The following is a 19,423-nucleotide window of genomic DNA, read 5'->3' as shown; positions in this document are numbered from 1 at the left end:
ATGAAAGTGCTTAGTATGAGAATTGTTTGGTGAGCCAGATCTGGGGAGGAAGTAAAAGTAAGAGTAGCCAAAACTAGAGAAATTCAAGAAACCTAACTAAATGTAAATAAGCAGTAGAATGTAAAAATAAAAAGAAAAGACTGGTAGCTGAAAAGTAACATGAAAAATAATTTATGACACTAATATTTTTAAGAAAGGTTTTTTCAGATACACTAAACATAAATATAAAACTTGTTGCATAGAAAATGGTGAGATTTTGCTAAAAGACATGGAAGATAAATAATTAAAATAAAGTATGCTTATCTATACTGATAGAGTTCTTCTATCTGTCATGCATAAATAAGTTTTGAAATGTATTGCTATATGATGATGTGGATTTTTGTGAGATGCGGATTTTAACAGGAGAAGTTAGATATTGTTCGTAGATAATACAGCATGTTTGGCTATATGTACAGGGGGAATGCAGAATTTTTTAAAGTTAAAAAACTTGTTGGGATTTAATTAACTTTCCTCTGCAACTTAGCATAGTCTTCATGTTTTGTGTTGTTATCACTGACAGCTTCATAGCATTTGCTGTTTTCCTTTGGTGCTGTGAGCTGCTGAACAGGTGTTAAATAGTGCACCCAAAGGTCCTGAAGTGCACCCAAAGGTCTATAAGTCCTTTAGACTTACATCTAAACTTGGAATCATTTGGAGAATCAAAGACATAATAATATTTTTGAATCATTATTTTAATGATCTTTGGTTTTATCTAATTATTGTTTAGAATAATTCGAGTATACTGTGTTTTTAAAATCAATCACTGTTCTGTTGTGAATCAGCATCTAGCAACATTGGTTTCTAGCTGGGTTTCTTTCATTCTGTCTTCACATAATACTCATTAAGTCATGCTTTTTATTTGTAGTAATTTTTCCATATCTTCTCCTTAATGCTGCCATGGGATGACTTTTAATAAAATGTACCTGATCTACAGTTCATTTGTATACTTAAATAAATGACATTTTTATTAGAAAGTTCAAGAAAATATCTGTGTAGATGCTACAAGTGAATAATTCAGCATGGTTTTATTTGAAGTCAACTCTTTTGATACTGCAGAAATAAGGATCAGAGAAGGAGTTTGCCTTGTTTTATCCAAATCTCCCTGTTGATCTGCCCCTGAGTAGTTGGCAATGTAAGAACTTTAGTCCATTTTTAGTCATTGCTCCCTACTTGCTTCTATTTTGTGAGGTTAAGTTCTCCATGTACAGCATCAGTTCTTAAATATGGTTGCTCATCTTGAAAGCAGTTGCTTTTAAATGCTATGTAAACGAACCAAGTGCTTATTTTTCAAATGCTCCTGCTTCTTAGAACTTGGGAGTTGGTTATATTTAACATGCTATGACCCTAAATGTAGGAGGCCGCTACCCTGTTTTCAAATGCTATTAGATGTTCAGTGTCACAAACAGTTGTGCACAATATTCCTGCTTTGACTGCTGAGATTGCAATTTAGTAATTATAGTAAAGGAGCGTGAGTAAGTATATATGGCTGTGTCTGTATACTGGTTATGAAGACTTTATTTATTATGTTTAAATGTATGTACATGATGTACAGTGTATTTCAAAGACCAGTCATGGCAAAAGTTTAAAAAGCCAGAGGCTGGGGAGAAGGAGATTAATATGTTAGTTTAGTGTCTATAAACTGACACACTTTAATTACAGGTTTTAATATTAGCATAATTATACAGTACTTCTCACTTTCGTAGTTCAAATGTGAACTCATGTATCCTTATGACATCTTTCTGAAGCACGTGAGTAACACTTATCCCCAGGTTACAAGTGGTAGACAGGGTTTAACCCTGGTACCAAACTGCCCTGCAGAGTTTAAATTCAGGGCTGTTCATGTTCCTCTTTTCTTTCTGCAGCCAAATTGTCCTTCTGCCAAAGCCTTGCCAGTGCCAGTTCAGGGCCGTGCCACACCCTGAGCGAAGCTGCTGCCTTTGGTTTGAGCCTTCAGCTCTGCCTATTCAGTGTTGAGCCTGAGCCTTCCTGACAGCTACTGCTAGGGCTTCTCACAGCCCCTAAGGCAGCTTCCTCCTCCTGCTCATTCAGATAGTTCCTTACCTATTCACCCACTCCTGTGTTTTCAGAAGAAATGCCAGTGTAGAAATCCCATCCATGATCTGTTCGAGTGGGAGAGGAAACACGCTAGATGAGTCACCTGGGTGTAGGTGAACCTAGTGAACTTGAAAAGTGCCTAGATAGTTGAGAGACATGGGAGATGGTCATGTCTTGACCCCAGAACAAGAATGATAAGCAGCTGAAGCTGAGGCTTCTCCAGCAGCATCAGTAGGCTGCCTGGCTGCTGCCTTGGTTGAAAGGTGTCTGGACTTGTGCCTGATCAGACACAGTGTCCTCATGCTACAGCTATGGCTGAAGACTGCCAACCGGATTGAAAGATGAGTGAATTCCAACTGTAGCTGGTGCTGCTTATATGTACACTGAAATTTCTTTAGAATTAAAAATTTTGATCATACTGAATATTGGCTATGTAAGATCTTGTAAGAAGGAAAATCATTCTCAGTCAGAGTATCTGTGTACTGTGCTGCAGAGGACTGTAAGGCACAGACTCTTGGCATCTTCATCCTTTACAGTCGTCTGGCCTAACAGCTTGCAAGTAACAGTGGTGTGAGTGTAGTGATACTGTGCTCCTGGTTAAGATATATTTGGGATCATACTGGCAGGAGTAGCCTTGGTGGAGGCAGTGCTGGTGGCCCTGGGTAGCAGGCACACTTATTTTTGTAAAGGAAACCTGTTGTTAAAGAATCTGTGGTAGCTGTATTGCTTTTCTAACCTTGTAACACAAAATGACAGGTGAGCTTTTGATAAAGTGTAAACAGTTGCAGAATGATTTTTTTTTCATCCCCTAAATAGGGAAGCTTAGCTGGGGAATACTGGGCTATTTTTAATTCAGTTTGAAAGTAACCCTACCAAGATTACTTAAAGATAAATCTCTATTGAAGTAAGGAACAAATTTAAGTGTATCTTGTATATACTGTTGCTTTTATAAAGTTCCTCTTCACCCTCTTTGTGTTTTAGAGCAATGAAATATTTAAACTATTTGCACGGTGATACTGCAAACCTGGTCTGTGCAACAGGTGCACTGCTTATTCTTGTGTGGCTTGATTTTCCTTTTTATCTTGTTCTGTGCAACCAAAGACTTATCAGTATATGTTTCATGTAGCTGACAGAATTGAAAGCCCTTTAAAACAAATAAATTGAAGATGGAAACATTTGCAGAAGAGCAAGTTTTTGATTCCTTGGTTTTTATGCTGTCTTGAGCTTGATTCCTGTCTTCTGAGACATTTTTGTGTTCCTGTGGGAAGCAGGAGAGTTTATTCACACCTCCAAAGACATAATTTCTTATTAATTAAGCACATATGTATGTATATATATATACAGCAGTGCATTGTTCCCTGCTTTAGGCTGTGAAAATGAGACAGTTTAGGAAGTTGCTGAGCTGGAACATTTTTTTGTTTACAGTCTCAACAATTTGTAGATAAGAAATCCCTCTGACCCTCCAAATCTTCTGTTTGTATTTTCATTGAATAAAGAGTTCAGCATTTCGTGTGAGCACTTAAAAGCTTCACCTTTATGGCAAAGCTGCAATTGTGAAACAAAAGTTTGAATCAATAGAATCAATGGGTTTTTTTCCTGTACATCGTAGAGTTGTAGCTATTTTGGTTTTTTAAGTTTTTAGGATTTCTATAAAAAGTCCCAGCTTTTTCGAAATTTATGTCATTTTCTTTCCCTGGCAATATTTTCTTTTTTTCTACAGAGTAACATGGACACAGATTTCAATGAGAGAGTTGTTGAACGTGATTCATTTCTATAACATCTTCTCAAAACATAATAGAGATAGAGATTATGCAGCTGTGATAAAATTAAAATGTAAAGTCAACTTGAGTCTCAGCCATGCTTAAAATAACTGATATGTGGTATGGTGATTCCCAACCTTGAGCTGAGTCCAACACTGTAGATAAGTACTTTTCAGCCTGTTCAGTTTGACGACCTTTTAGAAGGTGTCCAGTGGAGGTGCAGGGTTCTTCAGAAAAATATAGTTTATTAGATGGTGCAAGAACTTGTTAAGTTCAAGAGAGGGAACATCACTGGTCGGATCTGCAAAAGCTGCGTTATGGCAATCTGTGGCCAAAGCACTGCTTTATGTGAATCTAGTAATTTCAGTTGATACTGGGCTAATTCAAGTCAAGTGGCTCTTAATTGACTCTGTGCAGATGACATTGCCTATGTAAAAATGCTTCCTTGAAAGCAGCATAGTCGAGTGTCTATAGCTCTTACTTATGATGGAAATGCCTTTAGTGCTTTAAGACTTTGGATTTGTTTGGGGATTTTTTTACTCTTTGTTTAGCTTTGCAGAGCCATCACAGCTCAGAGGCACCAAGGTGATGATTCTCCTCATGTTCATCAATAGCAGCGCTCACTAGCAGTCACTTAAACCTGAGCAAGATTGCTGAAGGTACAGGAATTACACAGGTGTTTTGGGGAGAGTGGTTTTAACATCACAGTGGTAGAAATATAATTCAAAAATCTTAATTTTCCTTGTAAAATCATTCTAGTGTAGCTGCTGAGATGGGAAGAAAAACCCTTACCTTGATTCTAATGTTTTGTCAGAGAAGAGAATATTATGTATTTAAATGCCTTTTCATAGGTATAATTTCTAAGTGCTTAAGACTACTGAGAAGAAATTTAAGTCTATTCTAAAGACTGTTTAGATTAAAATCAAGGCATCCAAAACAGGAGAAGACATAAAAAACCCCTCTGCAGTAGTCCTCTCCCCTGGACTCAAGAACCTCTCTTCTTCATATAGAACATAATGATTTCTTTTCTTGCTGTTTGCAGGTGCTCCTGACCCAACAGCAGGTGCTAGCATAGATGATGAAAATTGCTGGCATTTGGATGAGGAACAAGTCCAAGAACAGGTTAAACTCTTCCTTTCCCAGGGTGGATACCATGGATCAGGGAAGCAGCTCAATTTGCTTTTTGCAAAGGTGTGTTGAGTACTCTGAACCTTTTTTTCTTTCCCCTTTCTTTCCCCAAGCCGGTCTGTACTTGCTTGCTTTTTGCAAAGGTGTGTTGAGTACTCTGAACCTTTTTTTCTTTCCCCTTTCTTTCCCCAAGCCGGTCTGTACTTGCTTGCATCTTACTCAGAGTTCTAGATTCTGCTATTCTAAAATAACACAAAGCCTTGGGAATACAATGGCAACTTGACAATGAGTTGTACAGAAGTGGACTACAATCTGGTTTGTCTTGATCAGTGTAAGGATATGAAGTAACATTTCAAACTTCTACAGCTTTGCTGTTCTCTTCTTCCTTCCCACCCCCAAAATGTTGGAAAACCTTACAGCAGTTTGTATAATACACCTGTGGATTGCTTGTGGAAAAATTCTCTGAAGAATTGCAATTGGATACTGAGTCCAAAATTTTGTCAAAAATTGGGAAGGCAGACTGTTTTTTCTACCTAAAAATTTGCCATCATACATATGAATTGCATTTCTAACTTAGCAAAAGGGGAATATTTAACACTGCAGCATATTGTCTGTACTGTGATTTCTTTGCTTTTTTTCAAGTTTGTATTAAAAGACTCGTTTCCTAGGTGCGAGAGATGCTAAAAATGAGAGATTCAAATGGAGCGCGCATGTTGACGTTGATAACAGAGCAGTTCATGGCTGACCCCCGTCTGTCGCTTTGGAGACAACAAGGAACTACAATGACTGACAAGTATAGGCAGCTCTGGGATGAACTGGGTAAATTCACAGACTTGTTTAGGTGTTCATATGTTTAATAAAGAAACAGTTATATATTTGGAGTTGAGAAAAACTTCTATTGTGATTCTAGGCTGAGCAGATTAGAGTTTCCTGCAGTTTTCTTTTAGTCAGTTAAGTTTGGGTGAAATCAAATTTCTGACCTACAGATTGAGACACTTGCATTTGGGAACATGGTGTAAAAGAAGTACAATTCCAACACTTGAGTACTAGAGGCTCTAGAAAGAATAAAGCAAAAAGTGGAAATGTAGCTACACCACTGAGGTGAAATACATAAGCCTCTAGTGCTGAGCTGGAAAGGTTGAGGAGGAAACCAATTCACAGTTACAGAGGTCAATTACTGAGCGAGAAAGGAGACAAAATACAGAAGACTAACAATTAACATTGCTGAAATGGGAAAGGTATATTCGAACTGATGTCCAGGACTTCACTAGTACAGTTTTGAACTACTACTTCAGAAGTTTTCAAAATCTGTTAAGAATCTCGTCTCAGGACCATTAAATGGTTTGGATTGGAAAGGACATTAGAGATCACCTAGTTCCAACTGCCCTGCCATGGGCAGGTACAATTTTCGCTAGACCAGTTTGCTCAGAGTTTCATCCAACCTGGCTTTGAAACACTTCAAGGGATGGGGCATCTGCAGCTGCTCTGAGCTAATGGTTCCAGTGCCTCACCACCCTCACAGTAAAGAATGTTTTTCCTAATACCAAATCTAAACTTTCCAGCTTTCACTATAAAGCCATTCCCCTTTGTCTGATCACTACATGCCTTGTAAAAAGTTCCTCTTCAGTCTTCTTGTAGGTCTCCTTTAGGTACTGGAAGGTGCTCTAAGCTCTCCCCAAAGCCTTCTCCAAGCTGAGTAAACCCGAACTCTCTCAGCCTTTCCTTTTATGGCGAGTGCTCTGTCCCTCTTGTCGTCTCTGTGGCCCTTCTCTCAGTCTCCTCCAATGGGTCTATGTCCTTCCTGTGCTGTGACCCCAGAGCTGATGCAGCCCTGCAGGTGGAGTCTCAGCAGAGCAGAGGGGCAGAATCCCCTCCCTTCCCAACACTGCTCTGGATGCAGCCCAGGACACATGTGGCTCTCTGAGCTGTGACGGCCCATGGCTGGGTCGTGTCCAGCCTCTTATCCACTAGTAACACCAAGTACTTCACTGCAGGGCTGCTCTAAATCCCTCTCAGCCTCTATTGATACAGGGTGTTATCTGAAGAGAAAATCAATAAAACTTGTTTTTCAGGGATGGCATCGTGAGAGGAAAGATAGAAAGTAACCACAAGCATTGCATTCCTAGATATATCAACTGCTGTAACAAACTACTAACTAGTAGATACGCAAGTGTGTGGGAGATTAAAGACAATCTGATTTAAAATATAGTGGTAAATCTGATTCATTCCTCTGAGAGGTAATTCACTGAGTGTATGAGTGAACGTATTAACGTGTCTGTCTTAGCATTCCAAACCTTACTACAGGTGTCTTGGAGGCTCTTTCCTAAAGCAAACTGGAGACACGCATGGCCTAAATGGAACTGCATTGTGATTCATGGAATTTGGATTAGAAACCTGTGTTCTCATTCTGGAAAGGCTTTTCAAGTCTAGACTTAAAGAAGTCTGTTTTGATGGGCTCTGGTCAATATGGCTACGTCTGGCTTATGTGGCAGGAAACATAAAAACATTTAATAACAAACAAGCAAAAGTTTAGAGATGATGTCCTGTGAGACATTATGTAAGTAATGTAAAGAAGAGAGCAAATATCATAATGATCTTAATGTAATTTAAAGGTCCAAAATCAAGCTAAATGAAATCAAATCCAAGTAAGAGTAATATGCTTCATTTAGAAAAGAAGTCTCAAATGCAAAACTTAACTTTTGCACTCTTAGAGGTCAAAAATGATGATTGAATCAGATACCAACTGGTGGGATAAGATTGGGTATAACCTGTATAGCAAAAATTATGTTCACTCTAATTGAAGCACTAGGCTAATAAGCTGCTAATTACCTATACTTCTATGACCAGAATCCTTAATATCATAGCATGCAAAGCTCTGTTGGAGTCTAGAAATAACTGCAAGTTTAACCATCATTTTTATGATGCCTTGTCTTGTTTTTGCCGAAAATAACAGTTTTTGCCAAGTAAGGCACATGCCTAGCTGGACATACATGGAACAAAATTGTATTCCAGGATACTGAAACCTGGAGGGTCTCATGCTTCATTGCTTATGTGGGTTGAGTTGGTAGGTGGTGGGAGAGGCAGAAATGTGTTCTCCATCTGTTACCTGTAGCAGTCTTGCCACATGCTGTCAATAAACAAAAAAGTTTTTTTAAAATTTTTGTAGCGGCTCCTCTTGTTTCATCAGTCTTCTTTAACATCATTTTCTTGACAACACCTGTCTGAAGGTAGAGGAGGTAGAATCTATCTTTTTGCAGGATCAAATAATAAATACTTTTGGATTAATTGAATTTAGTTTACCTCCAGTTAATCAGAATTCTAGATGTCACTTCCAAAAAGCAGCCTTACCACTGCCTGACCTGCTGTATTTGCAGTCTGAGGCTGACCGTATTGTTTCAGTTCTGGACTGCTCTGACACTTATTAACAGAATCAAAATATGTTGATCTTGTACCATGGTTTCAGTTGCAAATACTCTTCAGTCACACCAGGTGGGCAGTAGGCAAAGGGTAGAACTTAACTTGATTCTTCCATCTCCATGATTCTATGATTCTAAACTGTCTATTTCTTCTTCCCACTGATAGGATATCTTGGTTCCTTCCACTGGTGCATAGCAAGTTGCCTCCAAAACCCTGTTAGTTGTGTGAATTGCTCCAGATTAACTCCTACCTGATGTGAAGGCTACAAGCTTCTGCAGTGTTTTTGCTAGGATCTTACTTTACTTGAGTTTCCCTGTTTTCACATAAAACACTACTTTTTCCATGTGAAACTTGCATCTCAAGGAAAAAAAAAATGAATGTACAAAAAGTTCAAGTAGATTTTAAGGGAGACCAGAGTTACAATAGCAGACTGCAGAGGGAAAATCAGGGTAGCCCCAGCAACATATGATCTGTTCTAGTAGAAGAGGTAACTCAGACACTGAGTTTAAAAGAGTCATGCTTTCATGGCGTTACAAAGAAATGTTGGCTTGTTATCTTCTAGAGTGTCAGAGAACCAAAATATTGATGGAGGGTGTGAGACACAGGCCTCTGCATATTTAACATTTTTATTACCTGTTCAGAGTAATCTGGAGGAGGCATATATATATGTCTTTCAAAAAAAACTTTTAGCTGTACTCTCATGTATGTCACAGGTAGGTAGCCATTTGTTGTAGTTAGGGAGAATTTTAGGGCATACAAAGTAAGTAAATATAGACTCTGCTTAATAAAGGCTCTCTTGCTTGCCTTGGTATGCTGTCTGCCAACTGCTAGGCATATGGCCACTTTGTCAGTTCCATCTTGGGATAGACTTTTAAGCATACTTAAATAACTTCAGCTTTGCTCCTTCACTGGGTCATTTGAACCTTTCATTAGAATTTAAGTGATGCTTCCTGCCTGGCATTGGGTGTTGGCAAGGGTACTGGAAGGACACACTGAGCTTTGATCATAGTTCCTGTTCAAGTTTGTGGTAAATTGCTGATTTCAGTAGAAGTCATTTTGGGTTTGAATGAAGGTGCTGATTTAAAAACAACAACAGTGAAACACTGCACACCTAAAATAAAAATGAAAAACCCCCCTTAAAATCACTGAAACGTCCACTCAAGACCCCCAAATGAAGTACTTTAGGTCCAAGTATGAACCTGGCAATTTTTAGAACAAAGTCCTAATTTCTTGAGCAAGAGCATCATGTTAATAAAAAAAGGTCTTCCACATAACTAGGCAGTTGTTTTTTAAAACCTCTAGATAGGGAGTAAAATATAATAATTGCCTAGCAGATTTTCCTGTTCTACATCAAGGAATGGGATGAGTTGTATGCTACTTATGGAATGTCAGAGGTATGCTATTGGAAAGGCTACAGGTCAGAGCACTAAGGCTTGCTCAGATACTTCTCAAGCTAGGAGAATTTAGATGCAGTTTCATTGATGCACTGGTGATTCCAACTTGCCACAGTAATACATGAATTCCACTTTGCAGAGTTTAAAGCAGAGTTGGAATTCTTCACATTGCTGTTTAAATGGTATCCCAGTATATAAATTTCACATGCTGTTTTTTAGATGTTTGACTCATGGTGACCATGGTTGAGGAGTTTAGGATGTCATAATGATTAATCATCTGAAGCCCCTTGGTTTGCCTTTTAATTAAATTACACTGGTAAAATGGAGTATGGAAATGGAAATGGAAAGTAAATACCTGCTGATGCCTGTTGAGCTGAGATCTCTGATTTGAAAGAAAGCTTTCTTTATAGACTAGAGAGAAAAAAAAATGGACTGTGTGATCTTAGTAGATGGGCAATTCATGAATACTCATCCATGAAAAATAAAGTAAAAGTTGCTTGTTCTCATGAAAAATAAAAAGATTCCCCCTAAAAAAGGGGGGAAATTGACTCTGTACTCCAGCCCAGGGATCATGATGGCTGTGAGGCTCTGTTTTGGAATTAAATGTTGAGCACTGCCAGACACTGGGAAGAGACTGTTTTGTTGGCAAATGGGATCTGCAAGTTAATTGGTGTTTTCTTCAGGCTTCTGGCTGTGAAATGAAATAGGAAGCCCTTTAGCCACATGGATATTACAGGACCTGAATACAAAAGTCACATGTCACCATCACGGCCCAGTGTGAAACAATGGTGTTCCCACTTGAGCGCTGTGCCATTACAGATCATTTAAATATGGGGATTGCATTTAAACTAAAAGCCCCATTTGCCTCTTACTGCAATTTAACAGTCCTCTTAGCAAAAGCTAAGTGACAAATTAAATGAAAAAAGTGTCTACATTTTTAAAGCTGTAATGCAAAACAACTTTTTATTGCTTCTCATGTGCCATGAATGAATCATTGTACTTGTCAACCCTAAACCAGGCCATAATTAGACCAGCTACTGTTATCAGAATAGGGCTGCTCTTGTGACAGCTTAATAAAGCTGAAAGTCCTAAATTAAATCCCAGATGCTTAATCTGATGAAAGCAGTCAAGTAGAAGAATCTAAGACAAGTATCTACTGCTTGATGGAGTGATGGAGCCCAACACCTTGTCAACATGTAGATTATAGAATCAGGTTTTTTCCTGTGAGCTACCATTTTCACTATCTTCATATCCTATTGCTTATCTTAAGGTGAAGCAACTTTGCATAATTTGCATGTTCCAAAACAAACATTTCTAGTATATTTCCTCCATTTTGATATTTAAGAACTCCTAAAGGGAGAGAGAGTTGGGATTTTTAGAGTCAAGGATTAGTTTCTTGTGAAGTAGAAATATGATGGCATTGTCATGGGGAAGAAGTGTCCAAAGAGGTCCTTGGCAAGGCAGGGCAGTGAATAGAGCTGGTGAATGTGTTGTGGTTTTGCTTCATGCTGGTCCAGGTCTCTCTTGGTCATCTTATTTTATGATGTTGATGAGAACTTAAATGGTACTCTCCATGTTCAGCTGTGTACCTTCCACATTTATTGTGTAATCTCTGTACCTCAACCACCGATTGGAATCTCAAGTGTTTAAGTGTAGGAACCTCTTATGGTACTGAAATGACCCTCATTCGTGTGATAAAGCTCTTTCCAGTAGCATTCTTGCAGTCCTTTCTGTTATATACTAAATGTATACTAGCATATTAAATGGACCATTTCTACAAAGGAGTATGGTGGATAACGAGGCTTTGCTGCAGTAGTTCTTAGTAGGTTTTCACTAGTACTTTGCTCTGTTGTATACCACTTTTTAATGTTGGGTCAGGCTGATAGTCTATTTTGATTTCACACTGGTATGTTGACCATTTTCTGGATTAGAATGATACAGTTTTGTGTTACAAGTTAAAATAAAGTACCATTTTACAAGGTCATGAGATACAGAGAAATAGTACAATATAATTACTGATGGATCATGCCTAGATCTTTATTAGTAACACTTTGCTCCTCATCTAAAGCTTAATTCTAAATGTTGAGGTTAGCAAAGGACTTAAGAGAGATTTAATTACCATTTGCCATAAGCAAACTAATGAGCAAGTGTTAAATAATGTTGGTTTGTTGTTTTTTTTTTGTTACATTTGGAAAACACTCTGAATTTTTTCCTGATAAAAATTTATAGTCATCTCTAGCAAACAGTGTTAGATTCTTTTAACCTTAACTGAATGAAGCTATTTTCTATCTATATTTCTGTCTCAGGCATTCCTTCCCTTTGCAGTTAGAGATAAACCTGTATGAATGGGACATGCCAGCTGTTCTGAACAGATTATCTGTGCTTAGTGCTTAAGGGGGAGGGGGAAAAAGGACAAAAGCAGCTATGGTTGTTGCCAGTATGCCTCTAGAGGAATTCCTTCCTGGTGCCAGACTTAATGATTACTCCAGGGCTGGCATGAAAAAGAACGGATAAAGTTAAGCATTCCTTACAGTTTTGGTGCTCTAGTACCATTTTTTTGGACCTGCATACTTTTTGCAGTCTCCCTTTTTTGGGTCAGCCATGTAGTAGAGATAATTACTTTCCCCTGTATTTTATGGTTTTTATAAAACAGTACAGCAAGACTGAGTTTGAAATTCAACTGCCAAGTTTATATGCTTATTGTCTTTATATTGTTTAATATACCCACTTATAATTGCATCATGTATTGCCATAAAGCTAAAGAAAGTATCCATGCCCTGCTCTTGTAGAAAATAAAGTTAACTTCAGATTTCTAGGTATAGATTAGTCAGTTGCACATAGGGCATTTCTGGCCTTGAAATGAAAGCTGTAGGAAGTCCTGTTTTTGAAGGGAGGTTGGATGCACCATTTCCCTTGGTCTTTCATTGTGGGGCTTTTCTAGGTAGAGTGGTATCTTACACATAATTTTGTCTCAAACTGTATCATATCCAGTAGGCTGTCTTTGCTTAAGTAGTAGTTACATTAATATTGTTTAGTCTCAGCTGTCTTGTGAAACACATGTACCCTTAGGTCATGCACTTAAGGTGACACCTGCTTTTTCACAGAACAAGCTGTTGATTTATGTCAGTGTCTTTGAATGATTTCTGTTGTTGGAGGTGCTAAATTAACAGTAGTCAGAATTAGCATCACAAGGTAGTTTTGCTGTTCCAAGACCTGAGTTATGGATGACGACTTAAATTGCTGTCATGGCCCTACAGTGTTTTGGTTGATGCTGTCACCTTCATTTCCTTAGTGAATGAAGCCAGGCTGCTGTTCTGCAAAGATGGATTTGTCCATCTTCTCTGGGGATCATTTCCTTCTTCCTCCATTACTGACATTGCCCTAAGAGTATTTGAAATGAGGGTGTATGTGAGGCCAGAGTATGACAGTAAAAATGGGGTTTTCTAGGTAGTATCACAGAATATTCTGAGTTGGAAAGGACCCAGAAGGATCATTGAATCCAGCTCATAAGTGAATGGCCCATATGGGGATCAAACCCACAAACTTGTGTTATTAGAACCATGCTCTAACCAGCTGAGCTAATCCTGTGGCATTTATCAGATTTCAGAAATAATGGTCACAATAATTACCTTTAGTGTGTAAGCATAGCTTGAGGGGTTTATTTTTAATGCCATACAGAAAGTTGCATTTCCATTCTGTTTAGTTGGTTGTAAAGTACTTCAGGGTTTTTGTAAGTACCCACATTAAAGCAGTTTTTTTTTTAAATTCCTGTGATGTTGAATTGATTTACTTGAAATTGTCCTAAAAAATGATGTGTATTGAAGCTGGTGCACAACTCCACAGCCCTAACTGTGGAGTCATGTCTGCAAAGATTAAGGACAGAGTTTTACTCTAAGCCAAGCTGATAGTGTTATTTTCCCCTAGTGTTATTTTTCATACTTCAGTAACAGTAGGCTACCATTCAATTTTCCAATGTCACTTCTAGTAAATACCAGACCTAGAGAAAAATGATAGATTCATGGGGAAGAATTACTGAGTCTTCACTGACTTCTGAGATTTACGTCTGATTCAGCCATGTAGCCTTGTGCTATTTTCCAATCTTTTGTCTTTTTCCAGTATTCCATGACTACTGGAAAAAAAAAAATTGGAAGTGAGAGGTGCAAGAATATCAAGCCACTTGGGTGTGTTAAGTCAAGACAAAGGAAATCCTTTATAACTATCTATTATATAGACAAAAAATTTTATAGGGAAGACAGTTCTTCAAAACCCACAAAACGTAGCTGAAAATTACAATTGGAGCTGGAGAAATTTAACTAAAAACTAAAAATAACCTTAGAATTTTGCACTGTGGTAAGTAGTCAGTAAGCTGTCTAGCCAGGTGCTGTGCTAGATTCTTGTAGTAAAAGTTGTAATTGAAGTCTGCTGTTTTTGTAAAAACTCAGCAGTCATGTTTGAACTTGAAGGTGGAAGTGACTTGTGAAACAAAAGTGTAGGAAGGAATTCAAACTAGACAATCAGAATGTATTCCTTTGGTCAGTTACAGTGCATTATTTATGTTCTGTGAGAACAGTTGTGGCAATTGTAATTCCCGGTATGCCTGGGAGTGTTTGCACTTGCTCCATGTTTTTGGTAGTTTTTTGTTCCGTTGGTTGATTTTTGTGGTTTTTTGTAAAGGAGAGGTATTTTTGTGTCTCTGCTTTATTAATAGCTTGTTTTGTTGGACAAACATCTCCTGTTCTGCCTCTTCTTTAAAAATTAACTGTGAGAGGAATTCATTCATCTCAAGGATAAATTTATATGGAAGTAGCTTAATGCATTTATAGTTACAGTCACATCAACTTTCTGAAAATTCTTGAAGTCTCTGAAGATAGACTGTTCCTACTGAGAGTATATTGGTAGATAAAGTAATTGGTAAAATATCTGATACATATTTTGGTCAGGAGCATACTTTGTGTTCTCCACCTAGCTGTAAATATTGGCAGCTAGTTAAAATTGTGAAGAGTTATATTAAGATAAAGGACCATTTTTGTACTATATATGTTAGTATTAGCCATGCTTTTGCCTTCACTTGATTAATTGTAAACAAATGATTAGATAGTTTTCTAAATATGAGGAAAGTTAATCAGTAAGGTTCATTTGCAGGTTCTTTTTACTTTTCTTCAGCTTTGTAGACTAATAGCCCCTGTCTTGCTACGGTGGTTAGGTTATAGAGCACTATAGATGCAACAGGGGTATCTAATAAACGTATGACTGATCCTTAAGTGTTCTCTTGGGGAGATCATAGTCCACTGACACACTGTAAACTGCACCTTTCAGGCAAATTCCTGTCCTTTGAAAACCTTTGAAACCTTTTGGTCATTGGAATTTTTAAAACATTCATGAAAGGTCATAACCCAGAACAACAGGCTCATGCAAAATGTCTGAAGCATGCGGTTAATTCCTTATTCCGTTGTGTTAAAAGTTGAAAACACAGAAAGAGAAAGCAGAACTTTGTAGTTACTTGACACAGAAATCAGATCTCATGGTTGCTGATAGCTTAGAATAGGATCTCAGGATGTAAATAACATGTTTCAGCCAAATGCACATGTGCCTTTAACCCTTATAGCAGCAGCAGGCAGCAAGAAAGAGAAGCTTAAGGAATTAGGCATTTTATTTTGTCTCTGTTTTACACTTCCCCTCTCTGAAATGCGTGCTCGGAGGTTAGCCTGCAGAAGGGCAGTGATTCCCTCATGCCATCAGTGCTGCGGGTAATCTATGGCGTTAATCAGCCAGCTAGTGTGAAATGCAAGGGGAGTGATTATGCTATCATATACAATACAATCAGCATGAAGCACTTGTCAAGACCAATACATCAAAGTTTAATTCAGTAATAGAATGAATTAGTGCAAAATGAAGCACTCTGTTCTCCAAAAAAACACAACACCCAAAGAAAACCTTTTTTTCTGAAGGCTAAATATTGAAACCAGAATGCATTACGGCATTTTTGTGAATAAAATTGCAACTTGGGTGCAACTGAGTGCTGAGAGTAGTTTTCCTTGATGTTCTGATTGAAAAGGGAATAGTCCTGAAGCACTTTGCCTATCTTTACCATTCTATAAAGGCAACTGTTTAATTGGAGCAGTCTCCAGTGGGACTTGTGATTATGCTTTGTTCTGGTGGAGATCTCTCCGTGCCTGCAGAAGGGCAATGGCTTTGCCAGTTATTCTGAAGGCACTTGTCCTTCTCATTCAGAAGCAATAAACACTACACAGTACCTTCTTTGAGGTTTCCAAGTGGCTTTCCCAGTGAAAGTGGGTATGTGTTTAAAATACAGATGTAAACCACTTTAAAGTCCTTTGCTGACACTTATACTTTAAAGCATTCATAGGTTCTGTCTGCTAGTATTGTTTTTCTTCTGGCACTTTCAATGCTGGAAGATTATGTTTTTGTAATAGAATTGATTAGTCTCAAGTGGGGCACAGTGGCAAGTGTGCAGCAGGTGTTGAAGCTGTCTTGTCTCTTGGGCAGAGGGAATGATCTTGACTACCTGGCTACATTTTCTTTGAAATGGTCAAATACTACTCCTGTAGCTTCTTTTTTAAGATGAAGTTGTGCATTAATGGAAAGGGCAAAGAAATGTTACAGCACCTGTTTCTTGAATATTTTAATTTTGGAAATGCACTGTATCTAAAGTATATGAAAAGTATAATACCAAAGCAAAGGCCAAGTCCTAGCAATTGATTACACAGGTGTTGTGAATGAGGAAATGCTGACCCAAGCTCAGCTGTACAGCAGCCCTGACAAAGATAGCATGGTGTGTTTTGGAAAAGCAGAGTGTAATCAAACGGATGAACAGAACAGTATGCTGGGTCCTCAGTATAGCTTCATGGATACGTGTGTACACAGGATGTGTAGTTATCCTACTGTTCTATACTACATCTACTTTTACAGTGACTTAATGCTCTTAACATTTTTCAATTTGTGTATTTAAATCCCAATCAATGTAAATGCATGCTGTCCCCTAAGTTCAAAGATATGGATGTCTTCAGAGAAACGTAAAAGCCCTGATATTCCTTGTATGTACAAGGAAGGCCTGCATGTAAATTTTTCCTTTTTTTTTTTGGTTGTGTGATCAACACTAAAGATGAATGATCATTATGCATTTTCAAAAGGAGGTCTGTCTGAACCAAAGGTCTGTTTTGGCACAGCTGCCTTTTTTCAGGTCAAGAGATTAGTGTTGAATCAAAATAGGCAATTCCTCACTGCAATGTGACAGCTCTAATACCCTTTCTCTTGTGAAATAAGCAACAAATTGCAGTTGCAACATGGCGTATTTTCCAAGTATTTTCTGGCGAAAACTTCTTGTATATTGAATTGTGTTTGTTTTGGCACTGTGCTGTGGGGAGTTTTGTACTGAAAAGACGTAGGATAGAGTCCAGAAACTTAAACAAGAACTTCAGTTGTGTTCTAATAGCATGCAGTTTGGGGTGGGGGGAAGATGTGTCAACATTCTGAGAACCAATATGGAAAAAAATCTGGGGAAAAGGAGATAGGAATGAGAGAGAGCTATGTTAGAGAGAAAGGCAGTCTGTAAACACAAATACTTTCTCTGGGGTTTTGGTGTCTCTTTTTAAAAAGTGTTATTATTTAATGAGACTTTTGTTCATATTGTAGTTTGCATTGGTGACATCATTAAATGTAATCAAACATGTAAACTTAAGAATGGTAGGAATGTATTTTGGAATGCATTCCAATTTCTTTGGAGCATGAACTGTTGCCAACAGCAGTTTTTAGGCTGAAGTCACTAGAAATTGATTCCGATACCTTTCTTGGAGATTATGAGTAGCTGTCCTTCATTTTGTCCATAGGCCATTTCTGAGTAAGGGGTGAACATGATCAGCAGTTTCCCCAAATGGGAGCCATCAGGCAGAAATAGAAACTCTCTTGTTTGAGACTAGGGTACACCTTCAGGTTGCTGTTGACATTTCAGGGCTAGTTTAAGAGGGCTTCCACTGAGCAGCATCAGAGTCAAATAAGAATATCCTCCTCCAGGCTCCTGTCACTTGACATATGATAAAGTCTGGGCACAAGTGAACATTTTCCTCAGATTCTTCAGCGTGGGGAGCAGGGTGGGAATCAGTGAATTGAAACAGCCAGAATGGAGCACATGTCAGGGGAGGGGGAAGGTATTTAGGGAGCAGAAGTAGGAAGAGATATGAATAGAGGTAAATGCATACACTTGGGGCAGGGATGGAGAGAGGAGAGAAGGAAAAAAAATACACCAAAACAAACCTCACTAAAACCCAAACGAACCAAAAAGACCTAGAAATCCAAATAGATTGAAGAGTCAGGGGTCAGTGGCATTATGCATCCTTCTTCCAGGTGTTACACTTCGTAGCACTACAGGAGCTCTTTCTGTTCCCTTTTTTTCTTGTGAGTTTTGTCTCATAGTCCTCTTCCTGCAGGGAATCAACAGCCATCAAAGCTGTTTGAGATCTCACGTGTTGCATGCAGCTTTTTCTGAAGTCATAGGGAGCAGGGTGCAGTTGTGGGTTCTATTGAAATTTTAAGTGGGTTGTGAGGAGTTTATTGGAAATACACTCATTCTTTACATGAAGATTGCCTGAGTTTCAGAGACGATGACTACTAACAAGCGTAACTGCTAGGCTTGACATAATTTCCCACATGAAACTACAGACATTTTTGAAGAATGTTAGTACTTTGGGTTATCTTGCCCTCTCCTTACAGATGTACCACATGTGTTGTGCAGCTTCCTTAGGAGGGTGGTGAATTGTCTTGCCTCTAGGGGGGTTCCTCAGATGTAGAGAAAAAAAAAGGCCACTTATTCTGTAGGGGTATGATGCAGCACAGTAGTGTGTGTTCTGCCTTGATGGATGATTGAAATACTTACTGAGTGAGTTTAAGATACTCCACATTGCTATTGCTTCAGTCTGACTACACTGGAAATCTGGTTACAAAGTATTACATTGGTGGGTTTTTGGGGGTTTTTTGCTTGTTTTTTTTTGTTTGTTTTATTTTTGGAGGGGTTTTGTTTTTGGGGGGGTTTGTGTTGGCTTTTTTTGTTTTGTTTTGTTTTTGTTAGATGCTGAGAGGTACAGTGTTACACCTTCAAGTGATACTTGATTTTGAAAATAACTAAGCAAGCCCACAACTGTTCTCTCCAAGGCTTTCCATTGTGCTGCATCTTGTGTTTTGTTTTGCAGATAGCAAGAAATGCATACATTCTGTCTTGGGCAGTACTGAATGATTGATGCTTAATAATAAGAACCAGTTGTAATTTGACTCCTTTTGGAGAGTGAAGTGTACTGGCAAGTGTGTTTAAAGAAAATAATATGTTAAAATAAGAAAGTAAGTTTTTAAAAGTGGTATTGACCTTATTCACACCCATGGCAGGTTTCAGGCACTTCCTGAACCCAGAACACTTGCTCTACTCTAATCCACTGTGCAGTAATAAACTGCAGTAGTTTAGTATCTCTCTGGTGTTCTGAATAGTAACATATTGTATTTTGTTTTGGTTTTCATATTTTTTTTATATTGCTTCCCCTAATATGTTAGTGTCGAATTGCAGGAGACTTAACCTTAAGAATCATGCTGTGTTTCCGTTGGTTTCTGTGCTGTGGCCTACCTGAG

General features: G+C 38.3%; 1 protein-coding gene across 3 annotated transcripts in view; it reads left to right on the top strand.

Moving 5' to 3' along the window:
- The window catches only part of ZSWIM6 (zinc finger SWIM-type containing 6), a 108,490-nt gene that overhangs the window by 64,758 nt on the left and 24,309 nt on the right, over positions 1 to 19,423 (top strand). For 2 of the 3 annotated variants that reach the window (XM_054651826.2, XM_077172075.1), the window contains 2 exons: positions 4,897 to 5,045; positions 5,651 to 5,801. The exons of the other annotated variant lie outside the window; for it this stretch is intronic. In XM_054651826.2, coding sequence (XP_054507801.1) covers positions 4,897 to 5,045; positions 5,651 to 5,801 — 300 coding nt within the window. The remainder of the gene's footprint in view (positions 1 to 4,896; positions 5,046 to 5,650; positions 5,802 to 19,423) is intronic. 3 annotated transcript variants of the gene reach the window in all.

This window comes from Agelaius phoeniceus, chromosome Z (genome assembly GCF_051311805.1).
Source record: "Agelaius phoeniceus isolate bAgePho1 chromosome Z, bAgePho1.hap1, whole genome shotgun sequence".
NCBI classification, from domain to species: domain Eukaryota; kingdom Metazoa; phylum Chordata; class Aves; order Passeriformes; family Icteridae; genus Agelaius; species Agelaius phoeniceus.
The sequence above is the reverse complement of the archived record's forward strand: the minus strand, read 5'-3'. Positions and strand labels throughout refer to the sequence as shown.